This window comes from Trachypithecus francoisi, unplaced genomic scaffold (genome assembly GCF_009764315.1).
Source record: "Trachypithecus francoisi isolate TF-2019V2 unplaced genomic scaffold, Tfra_2.0 Lachesis_group1, whole genome shotgun sequence".
Taxonomy (NCBI): domain Eukaryota; kingdom Metazoa; phylum Chordata; class Mammalia; order Primates; family Cercopithecidae; genus Trachypithecus; species Trachypithecus francoisi.
In genome coordinates, this window is record NW_022681454.1 from 177010016 (window position 1) to 177035511 (window position 25496).

At 40.6% G+C, this 25496-nt stretch overlaps 1 protein-coding gene across 4 annotated transcripts in view; it reads left to right on the forward strand.

The window, feature by feature from the left end:
- WWC2 (WW and C2 domain containing 2) overlaps positions 1–25496 on the forward strand; it is a 211419-nt gene that overhangs the window by 138132 nt on the left and 47791 nt on the right. For all 4 annotated transcript variants that reach the window (XM_033215759.1, XM_033215760.1, XM_033215762.1 and 1 more), the window contains 9 exons: positions 2782–2928; positions 3987–4060; positions 7763–8005; positions 13589–13678; positions 15257–15876; positions 19337–19466; positions 20041–20121; positions 20218–20304; positions 23969–24161. In XM_033215759.1, coding sequence (XP_033071650.1) covers positions 2782–2928; positions 3987–4060; positions 7763–8005; positions 13589–13678; positions 15257–15876; positions 19337–19466; positions 20041–20121; positions 20218–20304; positions 23969–24161 — 1665 coding nt within the window. The remainder of the gene's footprint in view (positions 1–2781; positions 2929–3986; positions 4061–7762; positions 8006–13588; positions 13679–15256; positions 15877–19336; positions 19467–20040; positions 20122–20217; positions 20305–23968; positions 24162–25496) is intronic.

Genomic DNA, 25496 nt, shown 5'->3' on the forward strand with positions numbered 1-25496 from the left:
TGGGTGACCCTTCCACCTCAGCCACATTTGTGCAGAATGGGTCCTGTGGAGATGGTTGCAGGCACAAAGGGAGCCTGCTGCCTTGGAGGAGAGCAGAGTGACTCCAAGTGACTGTACGCTTTGTTGTAAGCAGCCTTTGGATGGCCTTTGAGATAGTGGGTGGTGGGGCCTGGAGCTCATGTAAGGAGATTAACATCTTGGTGCACCCTGAAACTCACTGAAAACTTCCTGTGGGCCCCTGATAAGCAGAATTCTCAGCCCAGGATATACACAAGGGATATGTCATTTGCCATCAGTAAGTAGAAGGCTTGCCTTTTGGGGATGAGACTATGTGAGGAGCTTAGAAAAGTTTTCCGACCCAGTTGATTCTGGGGTGCCAGCTGAGAGGTGGGGAGTGCTGACCCAGCTGGGGGATGCCTATACAGTTACCCTTGGAAAGCTGCCCATGGTCGTAGATCCCCTGACTAAACCCGTTCACTTCTTAGCCTGTGGGTCTTCACTCCCAGTGATCCAGCAGCATGTGTAGAAAAAACAAAATAGCCATTAAGTGATCAGTATTCTGAATATCTGTACTTATCAAATACAGTCAAGTGTTTTTTTAAGGGTGTCTCTCTTCCTCTCCTTCCCTCCATCCCATAATGATCACAAACACTAAGAATTCTTATTTCATGTATTTGGAGTTCTTACTTAGCTGAGGAATAATTCAGTCCGCATCTTTGTGAAAATGTTAGAGTCACTGATGATGTTTACATTCTCAATAGAACATCTACATTTAAATACCATATTTAACTACTTGATGTTGGTTTTCAAAATATGAATTGAATATAGACAAATATTCTTGGATCCATATAATTTTGCATTACTTGCAAGAAGAAATCTAATAGCAAAGACAACAATAATAACAGCAAATACTTATAAATACTGACTTTGTGCCAGGCATTCTTCTAACTGCCTTGCATATAAATAATTCCCTTGATCCTCACAACAGCCACTAAAGGTAGGCACTATTGTTATTCTCAGCTTACAGATGAGGAAATCACAGCACAGAAAAATTAAAGTTTCTTTAAAGTCATACAGCTGGTAAGTAGCAAGACTGTGGTTCAAGCCCAGGCAGGCTGGGTTAATGTGGTTTTACCATATATATAACACGTGCAGGGCTTCACTGGTGTGTATTTTGGTTTTGTTCTGCAGTTGTCTTGCTGATTAAGTCAGTAATTCCAGAAATGCATGTCATAGGTCCTTTAAAAAAAAAAAAAGTTAATAGAACTGGAGCAAATTTACATTGGAACCTTCTAATTCAACAATTTTAGGTCATCTTTCATTTTTCCTATGAACTTTGGATTCATCTGCAGGCCCGATTAAATTAAAAGATTAGATTCCTTTTTAGTTACTAAAGTACATAGAATAATTAATTAGTAGATGCAGAGATTGACAATAGAGTTAGAAGGGACTTTCGATATCTTCTGTGACTTTCAAACCTCTTTGACCACAGTAAGAAATAGATTTTACATCAAAACCCAGTAACACACAATTGTGTGTACCTATAGATACACAGGTGTGCACGCGCGTGCACACACACATACACACTCAAAATGAATTTCACAGAAATATGCGTATTCTTAATGCTGGTGATGTACTCCGATTTTATTTTCTAGTATCTTCTATTTCTTTTAAAAAAAATACTAGTAACAACCTGCTAAATTGATTGAATGCATTGCCATCACAGATAAGTTTGAAGAACACTGACTTTTTTTCACTGTATAGATGGAAAAATGGAAAAGACTTGCACAAGGTCACTAAAAGGTTTTTTTGTTCTTTTCTATATTATTTGATGTGACCATTTATGTTTTATTCTCATATATATATATATATATATAGTATTAATATCCCTTTGAAAGAAAATAGAGAAAGTTAGGTAAAAAATTCCTGATCTCTGATATTTCTAATTCCTCCTAATCATGAAAATTTTAAATGTCAGGATTAAATACAGGTTCTTTTGTTGATAATAATCATTTCTTATCATTTTATTAGTATTACTGTAGGGTTTCCATTTTACTGTTTTAAGTGATTCAGATTAGTCTTTCCTTTTCAATACTTTCACTTGTTCATATCCTCCCTCTAAAGTAAACACAGTGTATTAAACCTGAGTGCCCACAGCAGGCACATTTGCTTTTGATTATTCTCTTTACCAAGCCAAACATGTCGCCACAGGCAGTGCCATGCAGTAGACACACAGATGGGCTTGTTTGATGCCTGTGCCATTCATTAGCAACTTCTGAGCCTCAGTTTCCTAATTCCTAACGTTGATGTGAGCTAAGTAATCTCTTGGGTCCTGTCCAGATGTACAATGGCATAACTGAAGAAGTCTTCAAAGTAGGAAATTCTCTTACTGTATCTAAAATGAGAGATTACATTATAGATATTGTGCTTCCAGAATTTCAGTTGCATAAAGTGAGTGGGTTCCTATTGAAACAGAGGCAACTTCTTAATGAAATTTTTAAAAATAAGACATGCATGTATTTTAAAGATACCATTCATAGGAAAATGCTATCTTGGGAAAGATGAGACAACTGGTTTAATACAATCTCGCTTCCGAAGTCACACATATGTAGGTGCAAAATTATATCCTACTATTGTTTTTTCAATTATATAAAGTGGTAAGTACCTACTAAATAAAGTAGTTGTTTTTTTCCATTGAGATTATCTCTTTCCTTTTAATTTCACCTGGTAGGGAAGTTTTGCTCTCTTACATTTATGAAAAACTTTGTGTTTTCTGAACAGAGTCTTGCTAAGCTGCAGGAGCGGTTTCATTTGGATCAGAACATTGGCAGATCTGAGCCAGATTTGAGATCTAGTCCTGTGAACTCTCATTTATCTCTCTCCAGACAGACCCTTGATGCTGGGTCACAAACAAGCATTTCCGGAGATGTAAGTTATCTGTGTTGAAGAGTTGGCCCAGTGTTGTCCTTGATGGGCCTTACTTGCAATGTGGATGGTGAACTGGAACCAGAAGTATATGTGACTTGGATTCTGGCTGTGTGCATTCAGTGTTTCATTCTCATAAGATTAATTTTAAAAATCATAGCCTCATCTTTTCTATCTAGGTGCCAAGCATGTCAGGATTTGCCCATATGAATAGCTTTGTTCAAACTTTCTCATGCTATATTCCTTTAAAGACACATTAAAAGGCTAGAGGCATGTGAGAATTTAACTTTTTCCTATTACGTTTAGAGTCTTGGAAATTTAGATTCTTTCAAATAAACATTAGGCCAATGAGAAACAGAAAAACATGCCTTTTAAGATTAATAAGAAAACTTGTTTTTGTAAATCTTGATTGATTATATTAAAATGTTTAATCTGTGATTTATATCTGCCATTTAAATATTTAATGTGGCTTGGCTATTGTTAACTATTTTACCTTCTCCATTTTGGGATGCCATTAGCAAGTATTTACTTCTCAATACATTCCCATTTATTTTCATATTCTTTTATGCTGCTTTGAAATATGTGCTATGAAAGTAAAACAGAGATCAACAATAGGGCTTACCTATTTGAAAATTAATTTTTGAACTTAGTTTATATTTTGTACAGTTGAAAGCTAAATGCCAGAAATTAGGCTCATAAAGGCAAAGAAATTAGTTCCAGTTCATAAATTTTATTGACCTGTACACCCTTCATAAACTCTAAGATACCAGACACATTTACCTTGGTATTTACAATATCAGGATATTTTTTATCTCGAATTTAACGTGTAGAGAAAATAATGTTAGAGTCTTTGAAAAACAGATGAGCTTGAATTGAAAGAAATGTTTTGCCCCTACTGAGACAATAAAATAAGTGTCTTTTTAAATTGGTGTTTCCCAGTTTCAGTACCATCTTCTTTAACTTTTCAATTACACATACTTCCTAGAAACAAAAGCAATTTATTTCATTCATTAGCAGAGTTAATTGACTTTTTTCCTTTTTTTTTTTTTTTTTTCCACTAGATTGGAGTGAGAAGTAGATCAAATTTAGCTGAAAAGGTCAGGCTAAGCCTACAGTATGAAGAAGCCAAAAGAAGGTAATGACAGAGAAGCTGTTTTGTGCATGGCTCAAACATTTTCTTTTCCAGAATTAATCTTTACTCCTGTGGTGACATCTGCTGGGCACTCCCCATACATTCTTACCAAGGCCATCCTTGGGTTTTTAGCATGTAAGGGCTGCTTCCTCTCTGGTCTACGTTTTCTTCCCCCTCCGGCTCTCCCCACCACCAAAGGCTAAAGAACAGGGAGAATTAATGAGAAGTGTGGAAATGAAATTACCCCCTTCTCTTCTGAGAAAAAAGAAGCTTTGAGTTGGTACAATACTTAACTCTCAATTAAAAGTGAGACGATTGGTTGCTTTGATGGAAATATGATACGGTGGTTCAGGTATAGGACTAAATAGCTGTTGAGGAGTTCTAAGGCAAGTAAGTATGTTCCTTTGGTTTGAAGGGAAGTCTTACTGCTAATATCCTTGAAGGTGCTGAGGTGTCAGTTCCAATCGACTTACTTTAGGGAAAAGGAAGAGAGATTATTTCTCTCTTTTACCTCATAAACTTTTCTTAATCCCTGTGCTATCTTTTTCTTATTTTGTGATTCTGCTGGAGTGAGACATAAGAAACTTCCGTCTCAAAAAAAAAACAACAAAAAAAGAGACTTCACCATCCTTATCTAGTAGATAGACTCAAATATTTTTTATAATATAGAACTCCTTATTATGAGGGAAAGGATTATACTGATACATTTGATTTCATTATTTTCCTCATAAGAGCTTTAAAATGCTATTGGGTTATTATTTAGGAGGACATTGGGAAAAACTGCATTGTCGTCCTGCAAGAAACAGGAATTTATCATGTTTCTCCCCATGATCATGAAAAGCTCAGCTGAGAACCAGATATTGAAGCATATTCGTTATTATTGGTGATGATGTAAAAGCAATTAGCCGTAGTCCTTAGAGGTTATCTGGCTTTAACAAAGTAAAATAAATACACTATTCACCTCTATGTAACCTGTATTCTTAATATTACTTGGTTCCTCATTTCCTGAAAGAAAGCTAAACTTCATTCCACAAATTATTAACCTTGTGAGCCTGAACAAGTCACTTAGTCAATCTGAACAGCAGTTTACTCAGCTAATTTTAATGCCTTTAAATTTTCTCTGGCAGATTCTAAATTTCTTCAGGTTAGGAAAAATGTTTAGGCTTTATCCCCTTCTCAGTGCCCAGATTAGTGCCTTCCCTTCAATAAGTATTGAGGATCAACTTCTGGTTTTGGGGCCCAGTGATGTGCCAGCTTTTGGTAGATGGTGCCTGTGGTCCTCTTGTTTGTCCACCTGGGCTGGACTGTGGACAAATCCATGATTTAGGTCTGCTTTTCTGAAAGAGAATGGCCATTACTCAGAAGCAGTCTTGGAGAAGTGGGCCTTATGCCCCTGCATTCTGTCGGGCTTGACTCTGCTTCCCATGAATCAACTTCAGCTTTCACCCCTCCTTTGACTCTAAGTTGATTTTATCTGGAGCTCACATCACATTTCTCTTCCTAGGTGCTTCTAGAAGTCTTCTTCATATTCTGCTCCCCAAATTTGGCACATCCCTTCTAAAATAAAATTTAAGACCTGCCTAATGTCTGATCACACAAATAATAAAAAGGTGCCTCTTTTTCCTGTATTCTGTTGTTGTTCTTGGTTCCGTTGGTTAATTCAATCACATCAAAACTTCAGACATTAGTTTTTCCCCACTTGGTTGCATTGCCATGCCATTTAGGGTTTTGTTTTAAAGTTGCTAGTGATGCTGATGAGAAGGTAAATCTCAAGCGCTTATGCGTATGTTGAAAATGCTTTTTCCTCCTCAATTTTGAATAAGTAAAGAGGCAGGCTGTGTTTCTCTGAAATCTGTTTTCTCCTCCAGCCCTTGTTTTATGTGCTTAATGAAGCTAATAATATCATGCTTATTTAGCATTTTGATGATTAATTTTCTAGTATGTTGAGACAGTTGTTTATGGTTTTGTGGTTAAAGCTGAAGAATAGCTGATGTTCCATCTATCATAAGTGCAGACAGTGGGAGAAAATCAGAAGTACACTGCATACCCAGTGCCAGTTTAAGATGGCAATTTTATTTTTAATTAGAACAAGAAACGTATGACACAAAGGTATGGATCTACTTCCATCTTTGCTCTTGATTATGTTTTTCATTCACCTTTTCTCTTGTCTTCTACAAGTTCTCCCATGAAAATGGGAAAAAATTATTTTTCTATTTTTCATATTCTGGCGTATACTATAACAATATCCAAAGTAATCATCCAACATTTTTCTGTAGAAACATAAATTCCTTGTGCAAACATCAGTGGAGTTCATAGTTCACTGAGCTCTTGTCCTTATGGTCGAAAGAACCATGTCCTGATTGTCTTCACAGTGCCACGTAGCAAGTTATTTGACTCGGGTGGTTAGGACATTCGTACTGAGTCAGGAGTAATGTTAACTCTACCAAGTGTTATATGAAGCTCTCAACATAAGAGAAAGCTGGGGTCGGGCAGAATTATGGAACCAGTGAGGTTTGCCTTTGGTGCATTTCCTCCTCCTTCTCCTGTCCCTGTCCGCATCACTTCAGCACCTGTTGTCGCTCCCGTGGTGTCACAGCAGCTGCCTGTACTAGTGAAGGTCCACCGTATGCTGCCTGCAAATAGCTGTGTACAGAGGAACCACAGGGCTAGCACAATAATGTATAAAGTGTCAGTGCAGTGACTGCTCAGTAAATGGCTTGTACACCAGCCGGGGCACTGATGGGGAGGAGACTCACGTGCAACTTAAGGAGAATGTGAACGGGAGAAGGCCAAGCCCTGCCCCTTCTTTTTGGTGATGGGGGAGCCTTGATGGATCAACCCCTGACTCCCAGAGTCCTGCTCTGTCACCCAGGCAGGAGTGCAGTGGCACAGTTATGGCTCACTGCAGCCTCAAACTCCTGGGCTCAAGTGATCTCACCTTAACCTCCCGAGGAGCTGGGACCACAGGCACACACATCACCACACCTGGCTAATTTTTAAAATTTAAAAAACATTTTTGGTAGAGACAGGCTCTTGCTATGTTGCCAAGGCTGGTCTTGAACTCCTGGCCTCCCATGATCCTCCTGCTTGTTGGATTATGGGCATGAGCCACTGCACCGGCCCAACTGCTTTCATACCAGTTGGCCACACCACTGCTCTCTTTGATGCCCTCTCCTTCCCTGACTTACTAATGCCTTAGTCTCTGTCCAGCCTGGCCTGGGGTTCCCATTTTACTAGCGGACAGCATCTAAACACTTTGGAATAAAATGTATAGTGATGGCATCTCAGATATCATTCACCTCAGTTTTTTTAAAGGGAACTCCCCCACCCCAGTCTTCTTTCCTGTCACCTACGCAGGCAGTCACATGTCAGGGCTGGCCTCTCTTGTGGCCCCCAGAGCACTCACCTTTTGAAGCCTCGGTGTACTTGGCCTTCACCCTTTTGTCAGACAACGGGGTGTGCTCACTCACATTTTAAAGATGGGGGAAAGAAGTGGGTGACAGCTGAGTGTGGAGTTAGGCCCAGAGACTGGCATGCAAGGCTGCTGCTCCCACTCTGGCCTCTCACCAGTAGACCACACCCCTTTCTGGTAAGATCAAGTTAGGAAAATCTGGACAGCGTGTCAAACCCAAATTTGGCTTAGGCTGTGTTTACCTTTCTCGGGAGTTTTAAGTGTGTGCATACCTCTTATCTTTTTTTTTCCAGTATGGCCAACTTAAAAATTGAACTGTCAAAATTGGACAGTGAGGCCTGGCCTGGGGCACTGGATATTGAGAAGGAAAAACTGATGCTGATTAATGAAAAAGAAGAACTTTTGAAAGAGCTTCAGTTCGTCACCCCACAGAAACGTACCCAAGATGAATTGGAACACCTAGAAGCCGAAAGGCAGCGGCTGGAGGAAGAGTTGCTGTCCGTGAGGGGAGCACCAAGCAGAGCTCTCGCCGAGAGGTTCGTTTTCCTTCTGGAAATAGGGCAGCTTAACTCTTGTGGGAGTGTCTTAACTGGATACTATTTCCCCTGGGTTTGGAAATCTCAATTGCATCTGTTCTTAGTGGACTGAGAAACAGCACAAATGGACTTTCTGTAGAGCAATAAAGCGCGCCATCCTAATGCCCCACAGGATAAGTTCTGTGTTTGTTAGGAACGTGCAAAACCTGTGACAGATGTTGAATAACTAAGGAATGCTGACATAAAACCAGGAGTGTACATCATTGATGAAGTCTGATAACAATAGCTATGAACTATTGCACTCTGATAAGAAAAATAATCTAGACTGTTAGAGCAACTGAAGCATCCTATTCTGGGTTTTATTACTCACAAGAATGCAAAAGTTTATTGCTATTCATTTCACAAGGAAAAGACACATATCCCTGTGATATCCTAACAGGTCACAACGTACTCACTTGCATTTTGTTTGTCAGTTGCAGCCCTCCTGTGAAGCAGGTGAAACTGTAAAGGAAAATACTCTAGGCAATTTTCCCATCTTTCTGTGGGAAGGTGTGAGTTGATTATTTCATCTTAAAAAATGCAGTTCTGTAAACAGATGAGCTGGAATGTTAAGTGAGGGGACCTCTGTGTGTCAGTTTGACATGAACGCATCTGCCTAGGAGCCTGTGTCCAGGCCTTGATGGCAGAAAGGGTTGGATGCCTGTTGTAGGACAGACCAGAGAGCCCTTGAGAACCGCTGCATATACATCCTTTAGGCCAGCCAGTAAAGAGCAGTGCCTGTTTCAGAGTAATGGGAACAAAATTGACATTGATATAATTTCAGGTGACCTGGAAGTAAGTTTAAAACACCCAGTCGATCCAATTGTTTAAAAAAAAATTACTGGCTTCCTGCCTTCTAATTCCTTGTCCTCAATAAATGTTTAGGGTTGCATGTCTACATAGTATCAAAACATTTGAAAAGCATGGGGAGGGAGAGAGGAGAAAGTCTCTGACATTCCCAGTTAGGTGTTAGCATGGGGACTCTCCCATCCCAAGGTTAACCATTTTAGTGGCGTTGACTTCTGTGGGTTAAAATGTTGATCAAGGTAACATGCAGCCTCAGTGTCGTAGCTGTAGGGAACATGAAAACCTATCAAAAGGAAAAGCCTCTGAACTATAATCTTCTACCCTCTTAATAATTCTCATCTTTGCCTCCATTTCCCCTTCTTTTCTTCCCTTCCTGTTCTGGCTTTTCTGTCTAATTTTGCTGACCGAAGGGTCAGCCTGAGGGAAGTATCAGCCAGGCCGGCAAAGCAAGGCCCATCTGACAAAGACCAAAAGGAACAAAAGAAGTAAGAAGGCAAGGAGAATTAAATTGGTTTGTTGTTGTTGTTGTTTTTCTGACTTACCCTGATATGTCTAAATTTGTATACCTAAAGTTTCTAGCTACTGATTATTGGTAGCTATGATGAAACGGGTAGCCTTTTTTTGTGGCCCGTTTATAAAAGCAATGATGTTTCATACTACTACATAGCACTTAATAAAATTTTATATAATCATACGTGTCTAATGTGCCACGTCTATCTCAGCTGTTCTACTTTGTAGTAGGTGAATCTAAGAAGGACTTACAAACAGATTTGTTCTGGCAGAGAAAGAAAACATATTTGTTTGTCTCAATCAGCTTTTATTGAAGTGGCGTCTTGCTTGCCTTTTTTATTAGGAGTAGAGCTTCCAAAAAATGACTAATGATATAGTATTAAAAAATAACACTTTGTTCCTAAGAAGCTAAACTTTGACTTTTTCCTAAGTACCATTTGCACACACATAGTAACTCAAAATTCCAGCAGAAATAGTAGGCTTTTTCCTTTTTTTTTTTTTTTTTTTAACGAAAAGCCCAAACCTCACCAGAGATAGTAGGCTTGAACTCATTAGGAAGAGGAGCTATAAGATACTTATATAAAAAATTGTCTATTTAGTGAGATCTATTTAGTGAGACACTGGGTTTGTGTCATCTGGGGAGTAAGTGGCTTGGCCCTGTCTCCCATGATTGGATGTTGGCAGGAAGGGAAACATGGAATTTATATATGCAGTATGTTGACTTTCTGAGTTACCTGGAAGAGCCAGGCCATTTAGTATTGCAAATAAGTGGATACTAGTTTCCTTATCAGTGTCTATGTCCAAAGGCAAATCCTCATACTTACTTTGCCATCGAAGGTTGCAGGACTCAGACGTTCTCGCTTGATCAACTTAAAGCTTTCTAACTCCTATCCTGGGATGCTCAAAGTGACTTAGTATTTCACGTGTCCGAAAGAGCAGAACCTCCCGCCGTTGGGAACACTGAATCCTTTCTTTCCCCAATAGATACAACCTCATCTGGCTTTGGGTTTTGTTGTTGCTGTTCACGGTTTTGCTTTCTATTCTGCCATGCTCTGGCATTTTTTCTTACAGCTTCACCCTTTCATGTCTTCCTACTGTGTGTGTGGGCTTCTGCTCTGCTCACTGCTGCTGTGGCACTGACTCCGGGAGTTTAAGAGGGAGGAGAATGCCCTTGCCAGCAGTGTCTCCTCGTGTCAAAGCAGGGTTGGCCGGAGCTTCTTTTAGGAAGTAGGATTTGCTGGGTGAAACTCAGTTTCATCATAGAACAGATTGTGTGCCACCAACCCCAGATCCTTCCTTTTCTTCTTGGCACCTACATGACTGTCAAAGAAAGCTACCTGCCGTATCCCCCAACATTTTCCTGTTTGCCACTTATATTTGGAGTTCCCCATTGTTTCAGGGGTGACCTCTGGCAAGATTCTGAGTCATTGCTGAACGTTGGTCTCTGAAGGAGCTAGATGCACGTGAATTTTCAGTCTCTGAGTGTTATCCTACAGCCCCCGGACCGGCTCTGTTCCTGCCCCTGCAGGGCTGCAGTGTCGCCCACTGGGCCTGATGGCAGCGACCGTGCTCGCCACCTGGTGGTGGGAAAGAGGTGCTCATGGTGGAGGATCGCTAGGCCGAAAGAGAAACTGCTCGCAAATGAAAAAAACCATGCGGGGAAGGTGTTTCTATGCATCTTTCATATGCTTTCTGCACAGTTATTGAAATTCCTTAAACTCTGTGCTTTTCTATAGCTGGTAAGATCTTAACATTGCTCCTTGTTTGCTCACAAATGTTGGGGATTTGCCTTGTAATTGCCAAAACGTTTTAATGGTTTCTTAATTATTTGAATGATTTTGCCACTGCTTCTGAAAAAATTTTTAAAGCTAGTAGGTGGGGACATGAGTGTCATTTAGTTTTGAATGGAAAAGGTACTTCCTACTTCTATAGATGACATGAAATTTTCCCTAGGTGCAGAATTCTGAGTTCAGGAGAAACCAGGCTGTGCTTCACTCAGGGTATAGACAGGCAGGTGTGAAGGCCCATACTTCACAAAGGGCAGCTTGAAAGGGGATGTGGAACAGCTGGGCCAGGGGGAGGAATCTTTTAAGGGCCAAGTAGAGGAAACCCTTTCTCATCCAGCAGACCAACAGGCAGGAGTTGGAGAAGAACTCAGAGAGGCAGGTGTGCACCCTTTTGAGAGGGCTGATGTCTGCAATTTCTTCTAACCCCTGGTTATGAGGAAGTTGGGGAGGGCGTTTCACATGAAATACACCTGGATTCTGAGGAAGACTTTGGGCTGTCACTAGGAGAGGCTTTGATGATAACATCAGAGACAAACTGCGGCCCACTAGGAGGGTTTCTGTGCCTCTCCCCAGTGCCTTCCTCATGCTTCTCCCGGGGAAGGTTTCATCTCAGCACCAGCAAGAACGGAGGGACTGGCCAGTGCACCCTGCACTGCAGGGAGAAAGGGCTGATGTCTGCCTTCTGGGATTGTAGGAGCCAAGTGGGAAATATGAACAAGAACACAAAGACAGGCACCTGTAGTTCAAAGCAGACATTAAAGGGCTGAAAGAGCAGCTGCTGAGCATCACCTGGAGAAGGCTGAGGACGCTCCCTAGTGATGGGGGAGGGGCAGCACTGAAAGTATGGCTCAGGGTCACATTCTGACGTCATCCTAGTACCCCCTGAAAGCACTAGGAAAAGGCTTCATTTTAATAAAAGCAATATTGAGTTTTAAAACTTACTTCCAAAGTGTTCCTCTTGTTTCAGAAGACATGGATTTTAGTAGAGTGTGGGGCTTTCTTCAGACCTTTGTGCACCTTTTAATTCAGTTAGTCTACTTCATATTACTTTTTTCCTTGTTGAGTTTTTATCTGTATTTGAAAGATTTTTAAAATGACTGCTGCTTTTAAAAATACACCTTTGAAAGCCATGAATTAAGAATTTATTACGCTTTTGAAGTATTAAAGAAAATGGCAAGAATTACTTTTTTAGTGTAACATACAATGGAATAGCGTTGTTGACACATCAAAGGGATAGATAGCTATAAACAAAATACAGGCATGTTTCCTTACTGCCGGAAACATACATCACATTTCAAAGAGATTCGAAATTAAGGAAATTTTATTTTTCTCCAAAGAAAAGTGGCTAATTTTTATATCACCACTTTGCAGGGCATGAGGAGGCTTTAAACAAGTCAGATTTGTTTTTCTTCTCTGTCGAGTACTTTCCCATACATCCCTTTAACAGGCTTACCAGGGAGACACAGGGGAATTATAGTCACCGTTTTACAGATTAGAAAAGGAAGACCCTTGATTCAGTGACTTACCCAAGGATATGCAGCTAGTAAGCTGCAAATCAAGATTAGAAACCCAGATGCCCTTTTCCTCAATTCCATTCTGCTGCTCACTACTCTGAACTAGTGTATTTCAATGATGTCTAAAGACCTTCATATGACATAGGCTATCCTTACACAGACTCTTAGTTGCATAAATCCCTGGGTACTTAGTATATTTTAAAATGACTTACTATTCGGGTATACAGTTCTATAATGCTGTATTCTAATTAAAAAAAAAAAACTTTTGCAGTTGCGTGTGGGTGAAATTTTATGATAATCTGACACAGATAATGAGATGTGCTATGGGTTGGAAGGGAAATCACTTTTAGCTCATCCTCTTCCTTAAACAGTTGAGCCCAAGTTAGCCCACAGTGGTAATATGGACTAAAATTGTTTGTTAATTGCTGAAATTCTTATCAAATTAGGGTTGGGAATGTTATCACCAAATATTATGTTGGAACAAGCGTTACTAAATTCGGTATTTAGGGTGACCTTTACTATTGCTGTGAAATGTTTTAGGAAAGGGTTCCCAAGTCACAGATCCGTGTCAGGATTCTTAGTCTTTGTTTAGTTTTTTTGTTTTCATGGTTGTTTCCTCCTCACTCTTCTTCCCCAACTCAAAGGACCATATTATTTACCCATTTAAAAAGATTCTAGACTACCAGCAATTTTAAATTCTCAGTGACATTGGCGATTGGGCATGACGCTCCCTCCCCATCCTTCAGCTTGGCTGCGTGCAGCTCTGCCTCCGACACTCCTTGCTGGGTGTCCTGTTTTCTGTCTGTGGAGCCCATTCACATTTTCCCCTTGTGATCTGTAATGCTTATACGATAAGAATCTTTCTTTCTTTCTTTCAGTTTTTGTATTTTATTATAATCATTCGAAAATAATTTTTTTCTTCCTAGATTGAGATTGGAAGAGAGAAGAAAAGAGCTGCTACAGAAACTTGAAGAAACTACTAAGTTAACTACTTATTTGCATTCACAACTTAAAAGGTGAGCTTAGCAGATTTCTGAGGGGAAACCTTTTCTCTGAATACATTCAGGCATGTTCTTGTTCATCTTTGATTACTTTTCACTTTGTTTCTAACTACTTAAAAGTAAATAAAATCATTTTACTAGTACAGTTCATATTTGAGTGATCAGATTTAAAGTCACATTTTCTTTTTCATGAACCCAGTGTCATATTTGAAATACATTTAAAATATGTTATAGAAAGAAAATACGTTTTAGCTGTTAATACACTTAGGAAAATAATGCATTTTTCCCATTGCCCCATTTTTTAAAAAGGGAAAATGGGGGAGTTTTGCCTTAAAATAGCCATAGATTTCCTTGTATTGATGAGGAAAATATTCACTCCTCACATTCACACACAAAGAGGAAAGGTGAGCGAACCCAAGGGTCTTCTGTGTGATTTCTTTTTATTAGCTTGCCTTGTTTTCTCTAAAAATGAAAAGATTTTTTTAAAAAAAATAAAAAACTACATTAACGTTTTTGCCCTGTTTCTCTTTTTTTTCCTTTCAATATTTTTTAATCACAAAGTGGCTTCTAGATGTCTGTGCAAATAAACTTATCAGCAGGTATTTGATTCCTTTTATTTTTGCAAAAGGAGGATAATGTTTAATAATACTACTACGTGCTACTTAAAGAGTGTTTGGAGAGCAAGGCTGAAAAGGTTAGTGAAGAAGCATAGACATGGTATACAGTTACGTGCCACATGATGACTTCTTGTCAAGGGCAGACTGCATATATGATGGTGGTCCCATAAGATTCTAATACTGTGTGTTTACTGTGCTTTTTCTAGTTTAGCTATGTTTAGATACACAAATACTACCATTGTGTTATAATTGTCTACAGTATTCAGAACAGCAACTACTGTGCATGTTCGTAGCCTGAGAGCAATAGGCTACACCCTATAGCTTGGGTGTGCAGAGGGCTGTACCATCTAGGTTTGTGTAAGTACACTCTGTGATGTTTGCACACACAGCCTGGGAGCAATAGGCTACACCCTATAGCTTGGGTGTGCAGAGGGCTGTACCGTCTAGGTTTGTGTAAGTACACTCTGTGATGTTTGCACACACAGCCTGGGAGCAATAGGCTACACCCTATAGCTTGGGTGTGCAGAGGGCTGTACCGTCTAGGTTTGTGTAAGTACACTCTGTGATGTTTGCACACACAGCCTGGAGCAATAGGCTACACCCTATAGCTTGGGTGTGCAGAGGGCTGTACCGTCTAGGTTTGTGTAAGTACACTCTGTGATGTTTGCACACACAGCCTGGGAGCAATAGGCTACACCCTATAGCTTGGGTGTGCAGAGGGCTGTACCGTCTAGGTTTGTGTAAGTACACTCTGTGATGTTTGCACAGTGATGAAATCACCTAACATGCATTTCTCAGAACTCGACCTGGTTGTTAACTGACACGTGGCTGTGATAGGGAATTCCTCTGTCCCTGGCCATTGATTCCATTCTTTCGCAGGTTTCTTCCCTCTGCAGATCTGAAGGAGCCAGTAGGAATTGTGATTAGGTTTTCCATTTTGTAACAGATTTTATGGTGTGTGCTTTTCATCTTTCAGCCTCTCTGCCAGCACCCTATCCATGTCATCTGGGAGCAGCCTGGGTTCCCTGGCATCAAGTCGGGGCTCTCTGAACACCTCCAGCAGAGGGTCACTCAACTCCCTCAGTTCCACTGAACTCTATTACAGCAGTCAAAGTGATCAGATAGATGTGGATTATCAGTATAAACTGGACTTCCTTCTGCAAGAGAAAAGCGGTTACATTCCTTCCGGACCCATTACCACCATCCATGAAAATGAGGTGGTCAAGTCCCCCAGCCAGCCTGGCCAGAGTGGACTCTGTGGGGTGGCAGCTGCAGCAACAGGCCACACTCCTCCGCTGGCTGAGGCCCCCAAGTCTGTGGCCTCCCTGTCCTCGAGGTCCTCCCTTTCTTCCTTGTCTCCTCCAGGCTCTCCCTTGGTTTTGGAAGGCACGTTTCCCTTGTCTTCTCATGATGCCTCTCTCCATCAGTTCTCTGCTGACTTTGAAGACTGTGAATTGAGTAGCCATTTTGCAGATATCAGCCTCGTTGAAAATCAGATTTTGCTGGATTCTGATTCAGGAGGAGCCTCCCAGTCTCTTTCAGAGGATAAAGACCTTAATGAATGTGCTGGTGAGCCATTATATGAAGGAACTGCAGGTAAGTGCAGCCCTTTGCTTTCTTATATTCCCTCTTAGTGATTTTAAGGAGGATGATTGGAGGGTTATTTTTCCATATAAACAAAAGGGTATGATTCCCCTTCTCTTTCTTTTGAGTAATCGTTTTGGCTTCATTTAAGAAGGAGTTTTTACTTATATACCTAGATATTTTTCAATATCAAAATAAAAATCACCTTCCCTATTTAATAGACTTAATCATTTAGTACCTGTTCAGTTGTCCAGAGACACTCTGTGTGTGGTAGCTGACGAGGAGCGTGTTTTGTGAACCCATTTCATATTTCCAAATAGATTCTGGTTCTGAAATAACAAGGCAAAGAGGATTTTCTTTCAAAAGTTGGCCTAAAACAGATTAAAACCAAGGCAATTAACATACTAGCTAATTAGTACCAAGGTTCAGTGTTTAGATTGTTCAGGGAATTCTATATAAATACAGTTTTTGTTTGAAGCTAGACTCTCCTTTTCTGGCAAAAGTTAATTTGGAGCAGCAGGTTGCAGTGTATGGTATTACCCTGCCACCTTCCGGCCAGGTTAACTGTTGCGGCCCCGGGAAGCGATGACTAGAGACTGGAGTTCTTAGGCCTGCATCTATATTCAAAAAGACAGAAACAGGAAAAATACACTGTTTTGTTTGTTTGTTTTCCTTTGCAAGGCAGGAACTTTGAATATGTTAGATGTGATTGTAAAAAGCACACGATGGTACTCTTGTTGGCAGATGATCACTGTTGGTCTGAGGAGGATGGTCTGTTCCAGAGCTAGCTTGAGACAGAAGGTGAAATAAAAGCCCCCGTGCTAGTCTGCAGGAGTCCTGTTCATAGCTACATGTTTTACTGACCACACAAAAGAGGGCGGGGCTCTTTAGAAGTGCTCTTTTCCTGTTCCTAGAAGCATTTTTATTTGTATGTATGGTCCTAAGAACTCTAAGTAATCGATTGGCCAATTCAGATGTTTAAAGACATTGACAAATCCACCTTGTTTCTGTGGTTTCAAATACTGAAGATCCAAGTGCTGTGCCCTGCCAGTGGCCTGGGGCAGAGAGGAGGGCCCATGAGACATTTGTGTGGTTTGTGCGCCCCCTCCTGGGCAGATGTCAAAGCTACAAGTAACAGGTTGTGGAAATAACCACAAAGAAAATAACTAGGGGAATGGTGCGTACATAATGGCCCCAAAGAAACAGAAAGCTGTGTGGGGCCTTCACCACTGCTTCTGGGAAGGAGTACGTTGTGTGTGTGTGTGGTGTGTGTGTGTGTGTGTGTGTGTGTGTTAGGGGGTGCATACCACTCCTGGAACCAGCCAAGCCTCCACTCACACTTTAGTCACCAACATATTTGGGTAAGCACACTACCCAGTCTCTCAGGATTATGGTTCCTTATCTGCAAAATGGGGTTGCTGCAGTAATCCTTGTGTCAGGCTGAAGGATTAATGCAGTGATACATGTGAAGCACCTAACCGTGTCTGGCAATCAGCACACAGTTCATGATAATTATTAGTACTCTGTGACAGTGATGATGATAAGTAATAAACTCTGGCTAAACACAATTCTTACCATAAACTATGGAAAGCTATGAGAAGAAGAAAGAGAAGAAAGTGGAATGTTCTCTGTGCCAACGTTCCTTCCTGTGCTTTGAACTTACATCTCTTGACCCTTCAAGCTAGTTTTACTCTTCCTGTATTTGGAGTGGTATCTAGTGACCGCTTCTAGTGTTCAATCAGTTTGGAGGGGCAGTAAGTGAGGCTGGATGCTGGAGAAGAGGGGAGAGAGTGATGAGGGAAAAAGTTGCCTAAAGTCTGTCACCCACCCAGTAATCCTGAGGTCTGGGAGTCCTGTCTTGCAAGTGTCTCTGGTTGGCCCATGCCTTGCTCCTGACACTTGGGTCTTGCTGTGTCTGAAAAGTTTGTGGCTGGAGACAGTTATCTCTGAATCATTTGTGGAACAGTTTTTAACTTTTTAAATGCATATATTAGAAAACCGCTGTTAAAAAGTTACCCTAAGAGAAAATACATCTAAGAGCTTTGATTGCAGATAATATTCAGTTGCATGTCCAAAAACAAGTGACAGCATGCATTTAACCATAACGACTAATTCTCATAAATTAGCTGGGCATGATGGTGGACACCCTGTAGTCCCAGGAGGCTGAGGCAGGAGGATGTCAAGGCTGCAACAAGCTGAGACTGCACCACTGCACTCCAGCCTAGGCAACAGGAGTGAGACTTTGTCTCAAAAAAAAAAAAGAAGGATGAATTATCTTCAGGTCACCAGCACTTTTTTTCAGGGGACATCTGCCCTGCATGTGGTGGGGGGGTGGCTCCCTATCAGGGACGTTTGTCATCTCCCTCAGTGCTCTAGAGGCTTAGGCAGGTAAAGTCAAGTCCCTTTTATGTAAACTTTGCTCTCTAGGGCCAATCCCTGCTACATGACACCAACCACGTTGGGATAACTACGAAGGCCTTCCACAGTTCAGTCCCTGTCATTGTCAAAGTCAATTTCAGGCTGCTATGGTTATTCCTGGGGGTAATCAATAAATCATGTCATCACCTTCACCCCTCACAAAGGGGGGTGGGCAGAGAGAAGGCACTTCATCATCAAGGAAAAAGCATTCCCACTGCCAGAAATAAAAGGGAAAATGCAGCAATCAATCCTGTAATCTGAAGCCTTAAAACTTAAACATCTTAACAAGATGTAAAGTCACGACTCAGAAGGGGGCCGAAATGCATACCAATACAGATCCCTGCACTCACTCTCGCTCACTGGAGGATGAAAGAGCACACAGGCTTGCAGCTCATTACAGTACAGAGCACAGCCTTAAATGAATGCTCCTTGCTCACTGCAGGATGCTAGTGTGTGAATATGAGTTCAAGATAAAAGTTAAGTGACCATTGGTGCTAAAGATTCAGTAGCACAGAACGTTTTTTCATGGTATTGGCTGGTGAGGAGTTCCTGTAAGTCAAAGACATTTTCTCTTAATTTCTGTTGGAATAGTAGCACAGGAGATATAGAATATGGCATGTGGAGAGAAGGGGAGAGCAAAGGAGGTGGAAACGTATCCATTGAGTAGCTGGAAGCTCTCTGTGATAGAAATGTCACCTTGAGGGACATAGATCATTTCCTATTCCTGAATCTATGAAAGCTGCAGTGAGTGCTTGAAAGAAAGAGACTAAGGACTGATGAGAATTTGTGTCATTCATCCCTTCCCTTAAAATATTTCAGGACAAAGAAAAACCATATTCTCTTCCAAGTAATGACTGAAATAACTGGCGTCCCAGGAATCTTATAAGTCATAGTGCCTTGAATTGTTTACATCTGTAGATCTGAGTATTCACATCCTTGACTCCCAGAAGGATATCTTATTTTGAATTGCTCATGACCAAACCGTGTATGTATTTAATCCTTAACTTTTCCAAATAAGACATTCTGATCAGAGCTCTCACCCTCCCCTCCACAGATGTGGAAAAATCATTACCAAAAAGAAGAGTGATCCACTTGCTTGGGGAGAAAACCACTTGTGTGTCGGCTGCTGTATCTGATGAGTCTGTGGCTGGAGACAGTGGGGTCTATGAAGCTTTTGTGAAACAGTAAGGATTCAGCAGGGGTGCTTTTAGCTCCAGCAAATCTCCTTCGCCGTGGATGTGGGTTGTATGCTGTAAATGGACTGCTACCATTAGTCCACTCTTTGGCTTAGTAAGGACTTTAGCCATTAAAGAAGTGGTGTGGCTGAAAATTTCAGTCTATCAAAAATGACTTAGCCATGGAAATGATAAACAGATTGGTGTACCCAGAGGCAGATGACCCTCTTTAAAATTTAAAAACCTTGATTTTAATGGGAATATTGGAAGAATTCACCAGACTCTGTTTGGCACACGAAGCTTCTCATGTGTATTTCTGAAAGCCGGGAATGTCTCGAGGGTGTGGTATATTTCTAGTAATAAGGAAAGTAGTCATCAGACAGGCTTTGCCCTAAAGCCCAGAGGCGAACTCTTCTTGAAAAGAGCCTCTAAAACAGTAAGCTTTCACTGGGATCAGTTCCACTGGGAGGGCATAGGAGTGCTGTTCATTCGGATTTTCATTCAGAACGCTAAGTGGCAAATGGTAACCATAACAATCAGTAACCCCATTAATTAACTGTTCATCTACTCCCTGTCCATATAGGCCTAGTGAAATTGAAGATGTCACATACAGTGAAGAGGACATAGCCATTGTAGAGACCGCCCAGGTTCAGATAGGACTCAGGTAAGGAACGTGTGTGGGAAAGGAGCAGTTCTGACATCTGTGCCCGGCAAACGGCCTGTGGTGATTCCTGACTTCATTTAGCCTCTCTTTTGACAGATACAATGCAAAAAGTTCAAGTTTCATGGTGATTATAGCACAGCTCCGAAACCTTCATGCCTTCTTGATACCTCATACTTCAAAAGTGTAAGTAAAATCGGCGAAGATCAAATTGAGGAACTTAAAAATTTCCGTGTAAGAGAATGTTACACTGTAATCATGCAGTTCATCAAAATGAAGATATGGAAAAGACATAGCAGGGCTGATCATGTCTAAATGAATGGCAGACAAAGCTAAAAAGGAAAATGTGAGGAAGACATATTGAGTTTTAATTCTTATTCAGCTGATTCTTTTTAACAGTAGAAGCCAAGACTTTTAATCTCTTTTTTGTAACTAGAAATACTATTTTATGCTGTTTTGGAATTTGATTGAAATAGGAGTAAAACTTTTGTTATTGTGGAATTGTTACTACTGTTGTTTAAGGAATTTTCTAATCTTTTACATTAAAATGTAGTGATTAAATTTAATGTATCAGTACAACATTGCCAGTCAAACATTTTGTCATGCTACATGTATGTTTTTATCATCAAGCATTTACTTCCCTGTGACCAGTGAGTTCTTAAAGTTATTTCATTTCATCAAACCAAGAATCCCAACAAATTGATGATATAATTCTACATAGTCCATTGCTTAGAGACTGTTTCCTGACAGATAAGCCTAAAAATCTTATGACAGATAAGTCTGGAAGTCTTAGACGCCACCATTAACATTTTCTGACATCAGAGTTTCAGTAACTCTGAAGGGCTCATGGCTGGACAGTACCAGGAAGAATCCAGATTTCGACTTAGCACCTCAGACATAGAATCCAGAATATACATGTCCACTCTGCATTGAAACTTCCTGTAAGAGGTGGATTTTAATAATATTTTGAATATGCATTGTAAGGCTTTGGAAATTTAAAAAGAGCTGTTGAGGGATGATCCCCAAGACTCTATACCCAGCCAGGTGAATGTTTTCCTTAATGATAGAGTATATCCCTTAGTGATAGGACTTTTAATAGAATAAATTTAAGAGTCCTTCATGTTTTTCCTACAGAGTTACTTGTAAATTCACCTCCTAACATTCCAATAATCATCAGAAAGAAGAAACTGTATCTAAGAGAAAAAGAACTAGAGATTATGTAGTCGACAACAGAAGAATAGAGATAGTGGATTTCTTTCTTTCTTTTTTTTTTTTTTGTAAACATGGGGTCTCACTGGGTTGCCCAGGCTAGTCTTGAACTCCTTGGGCTCTCCCACCTTGGCCTCCCAAAGTGCTGGGATTACGGGCGTGAGCCACCGAGCCCAGGTGAGACAGTAGATTTTAATGTGTTGACAAGCATCAAAGTTGGAGGTAGGATAGGATTCCAAGAAGAGAGTGAGCTTAGAGAACTTCCTGAATCAAGGCATGGGCTGTCCACATCATTAGTGAGACCAGTGAGGAGAGCAGGCATCACGTAGAAGTGCCTAGATCAACACAGAGAGCCTGCTTCCCAGGCCTGAGATGAAAAACACCAGTCAGCAGTGTCCAGGAAGACTGGCTTGATATAATCTGTGACTTCTCCCTACCAGTAAATAACTTGTGATGTTAGAGCATGCCACTGATGGCCTTTTAGTAAAGCAGATCACGGAGAAGACAAGTCTACCAGAGACTGAAACAATAAACAGTAAGAAACAATGCACAGCTTTAGGAGAAAACTACAGAACACCCCAAGAACACACACCTTCTTTAAACTCACTGTAAGGGTACACCTACAATATGCTCTACTTCAACTAAACCAATCACGGTCATTCTCACTTACCTCATAGGGTGTCACCAAGTTCCCTCTGCAGGCATGGTGATACCTGCGTGGTGTAGGACCAGTGAGATACTCAGCCCAGCCAATGAGCAGACAGTTGCTCTTCGGCTCCCCAGCTGGTGTGCAGGCACGTGTTTAGTTGGTGCGAACCTTCCTGACACGTATAGCAATCTTTCCTTAAACCCATATGTAAAACCTTGGCGTAAAAATGACACTGCTAAACATGACAGCTAGTATGAGATAGTCTTAAAATTGTTTTTTTTTTTCCCAACTTCAAAAGTTAATTTTTTTGATTATTGTGACAAACAGAGTTTATGCTTCCTCTGGTTGACAACAGCCATGGTATTTTTGTGAGTCGCTTGCTGGACTCCAGGTTGTAGAGATATGCGCCCCCCCTCCACACCCACCCCTACAACAGAATGAGAGGGAGCATACCCTTGCCTTCTTTCCCTTGTATATTTGGCTCTTAACTGTGTAAAGTCTCACTTTTAAAATATGGAAACATTTTTAGGCCGGGCGCGGTGGCTCAAGCCTGTAATCCCAGCACTTTGGGAGGCCGAGACGGGCGGATCACGAGGTCAGGAGATCGAGACCATCCTGGCTAACACGGTGAAACCCCGTCTCTACTAAAAAATACAGAAAACTAGCCGGGCGAGGTGGCGGGCGCCTGTAGTCCCAGCTACTCGGGAGGCTGAGGCAGGAGAATGGCGTGAACCCGGGAGGCGGAGCTTGCAGTGAGCTGAGATCCGGCCACTGCACTCCAGCCCGAGCAACAGAGCAAGACTCCGTCTCAAAAAAATAAAATAAAATAAAATATGGAAACATTTTTAAATCACTTAAGTGGTTAGGCCACTGGTACGGAAGGTTTCACTGGTATGATGGCTGGAGAAACAGAAGATCCCTTCCCTCCATTGCCACTCTAATACACTTCTTCTTTATTACTTTTCCATGAAAGTAGAGAAAAGATTTTCTTCTGCTGAATCTTCAGCCTCCCAGGGACAGTGAGCTGTGTCTTAGTAAGGCTCTTTAATCAACAGCAGTGGGCCTCAGGCCCACTAGGTCTTCAATGTGGAATCTCCATAATTAGTATTGATATGAAATACAAAATAATATGACATTCCTCAGTTCTGCATTTGAATTACAGTTTTTCTAATGGAGAAAGACATGTTTTAGAATATAGATTAGACAAGCCTGGAAATGGTGGTGGAGGGATAGACTTAGCGGTATTCTTTTTCTGGGATTTAAAGGAAGTTACCTCATGCTGTTTCTAAGAATTGTGGGTCCTCATATAATGTGTGCTCAGAAAAGTCACTTTAAAGTAGTATTAGAAGTTAATGTTTTTCTGTAACTCTTCCTCTGAATTTTGCAAGGCAAGAGACTCTTTTAAAACAGTTTGTCGTATCTCAGACTTTGGAGATGCTAGACAGTGATATTTTTGAACTGTTATTTCATCTGTTTTAAATTTTCTTAACAATATGCTACTTAGCCTTTCTTTTTCTCTAGTAGGATAATGTATTCCATTCCTGGGAAGTGATCATCAGCATCTCTTGTTTAATACTCAGGATGAGGATTCTGTGGGATAAAGTCACCAGTATCTACTTAGTGTGTTCCTACCTTCCCAGGCTCAGAAATAACTTATTTTGGAATTGGCTGTACATGGGGCAGGTGGGACGTTAAATTCGTCTGCCCTGTGGATTTTCTTCCTCTTCACTTTCCTATCATGTGCCTTTGCTGCAGTCTCGTGGTGAGTGGAGGCTGGGCCGTTGCATGCTCAGGGGCGTAGTCAGCTTGGGTGGGTTAAGAACAGAGCATCTATGCAGCTGAGCACAGACCCGTGATAGCAGCAACACTTTAGATTGATCATGAACTCCATGATCCCTCATTTTCTTTCTTTGCAGATAATTTCAAATGATAGCTGTGCAAATGGTAAAATTAAAGTACCTATGAAATCTGTTTTATTCTTGTTCTTTGCAGGTATTTTAGGGTTGCCGTTCTTCCTTCCTCAACTGATGTCAGCTGTCTGTTTCGCACAAAAGTTCATCCGCCCACAGAATCCATTTTATTCAACGATGTGTTCAGAGTCGCCATTTCCCAAACAGCTTTACAACAGAAGACACTGAGAGTAGATCTTTGCTCTGTCAGCAGACACCGAAGGGAAGAATGCCTGGTAGGATTCTTCATAATTCCCGTTATCAAATAACACTTATGATCAGGTGGTCTGAGAATATATTTTGTAGTTGCTGTTTTGCCAGCCCTAGAAATCACTACAGACCTGCCCAACATCTTGGGACACAGCTAATGTTTTTTCATTTTTTTCTGAAATAGTGGTTTCTGTTTATTCTCTTATTCCAGACCTTTAAAAACTGCTTATAAATTGCGATTTTCTATAAAAGCTGCTTTCTATTTCTAGCTTTTAACCACAGAAGCACTTTACTTTTGTGACAGCTATCACTCATAGAGTGTGCTTACCACTCCCAGTGCCAATGTCAAGCTTTATGTGAGTGCTGCGTGTATATTATCTCATTTAATCCTCATGACAACCTGATGAAAGATTGATTATGAAATGGATGATTATCCCCTATTTTCAGATAAGGAGCTGTTTGAGAGGTAATATATTTTACGGTCACACAACTATAAACGATGAAGCCAGATATCAAAAAGACATCCCCACATAATTCACTGTTACATATTAAAATTAAGCAAGACCACTGAATACTATATAGTACCTTTATTCACCTCACTCTCCCCCACCACAGTATTGGAGCTTTTGGGAAGATGTGGTGTTACTGTTTAGAGCAATACGATATTTAATGCTACAGCAGAAGACTTCACACTTAACTGATTGTGAGTTTAACACACTGTTGTGCATAATAATCAGAAAACCATTACGTCCCAGTAAAGTTACATAAGCGTTCAAATGCAGGCATCTGGAGATGTGCCCATGTGTTCAGAAAACCATTACATCCCAGTAAAGTTACATAAGTGTTCAAATGCAGGCATCTAGAGATGTGCCCATGTGTTCAGAAAACAATGTGAGTCTGCAGTTGAGCTTTTCTCTGCAGTCCAGTGGGAAGCACAGAAATACACATGTTTCATGATGAACAAAGTTTAAGAGGGTAGGTTTCTTCTTAATTTTTCTTCTTGTTTTCTTTACTTGAGAAAAATGTCTGATAATATCTGACAATGAAGTTAGAAAGCAGCAAAGATAACAGACTTGTTAGGCTATCGGAAAGGCTTTAGTATCATAGATGTCATATTTAGTATATAGATGTCAGAGGCTCCAACAAAGTTCATAAACGTGTTAATTGATAGCCTTAAAGAAGAGTGTAATTTAATTTAGATTTTGTCTGTGTGTGATTTGGTGGAATATGAAAGCCTTTATCCTTTACTTTTTTTTGCCATTCTACTAACTTATGTATCTAGAGAAAACTGTTGCTATCTGATGTCTTATTCAAGAACCAAAGTAGAGTTTTTATTTTTTTTTCAGTGGATAATGGGTTGT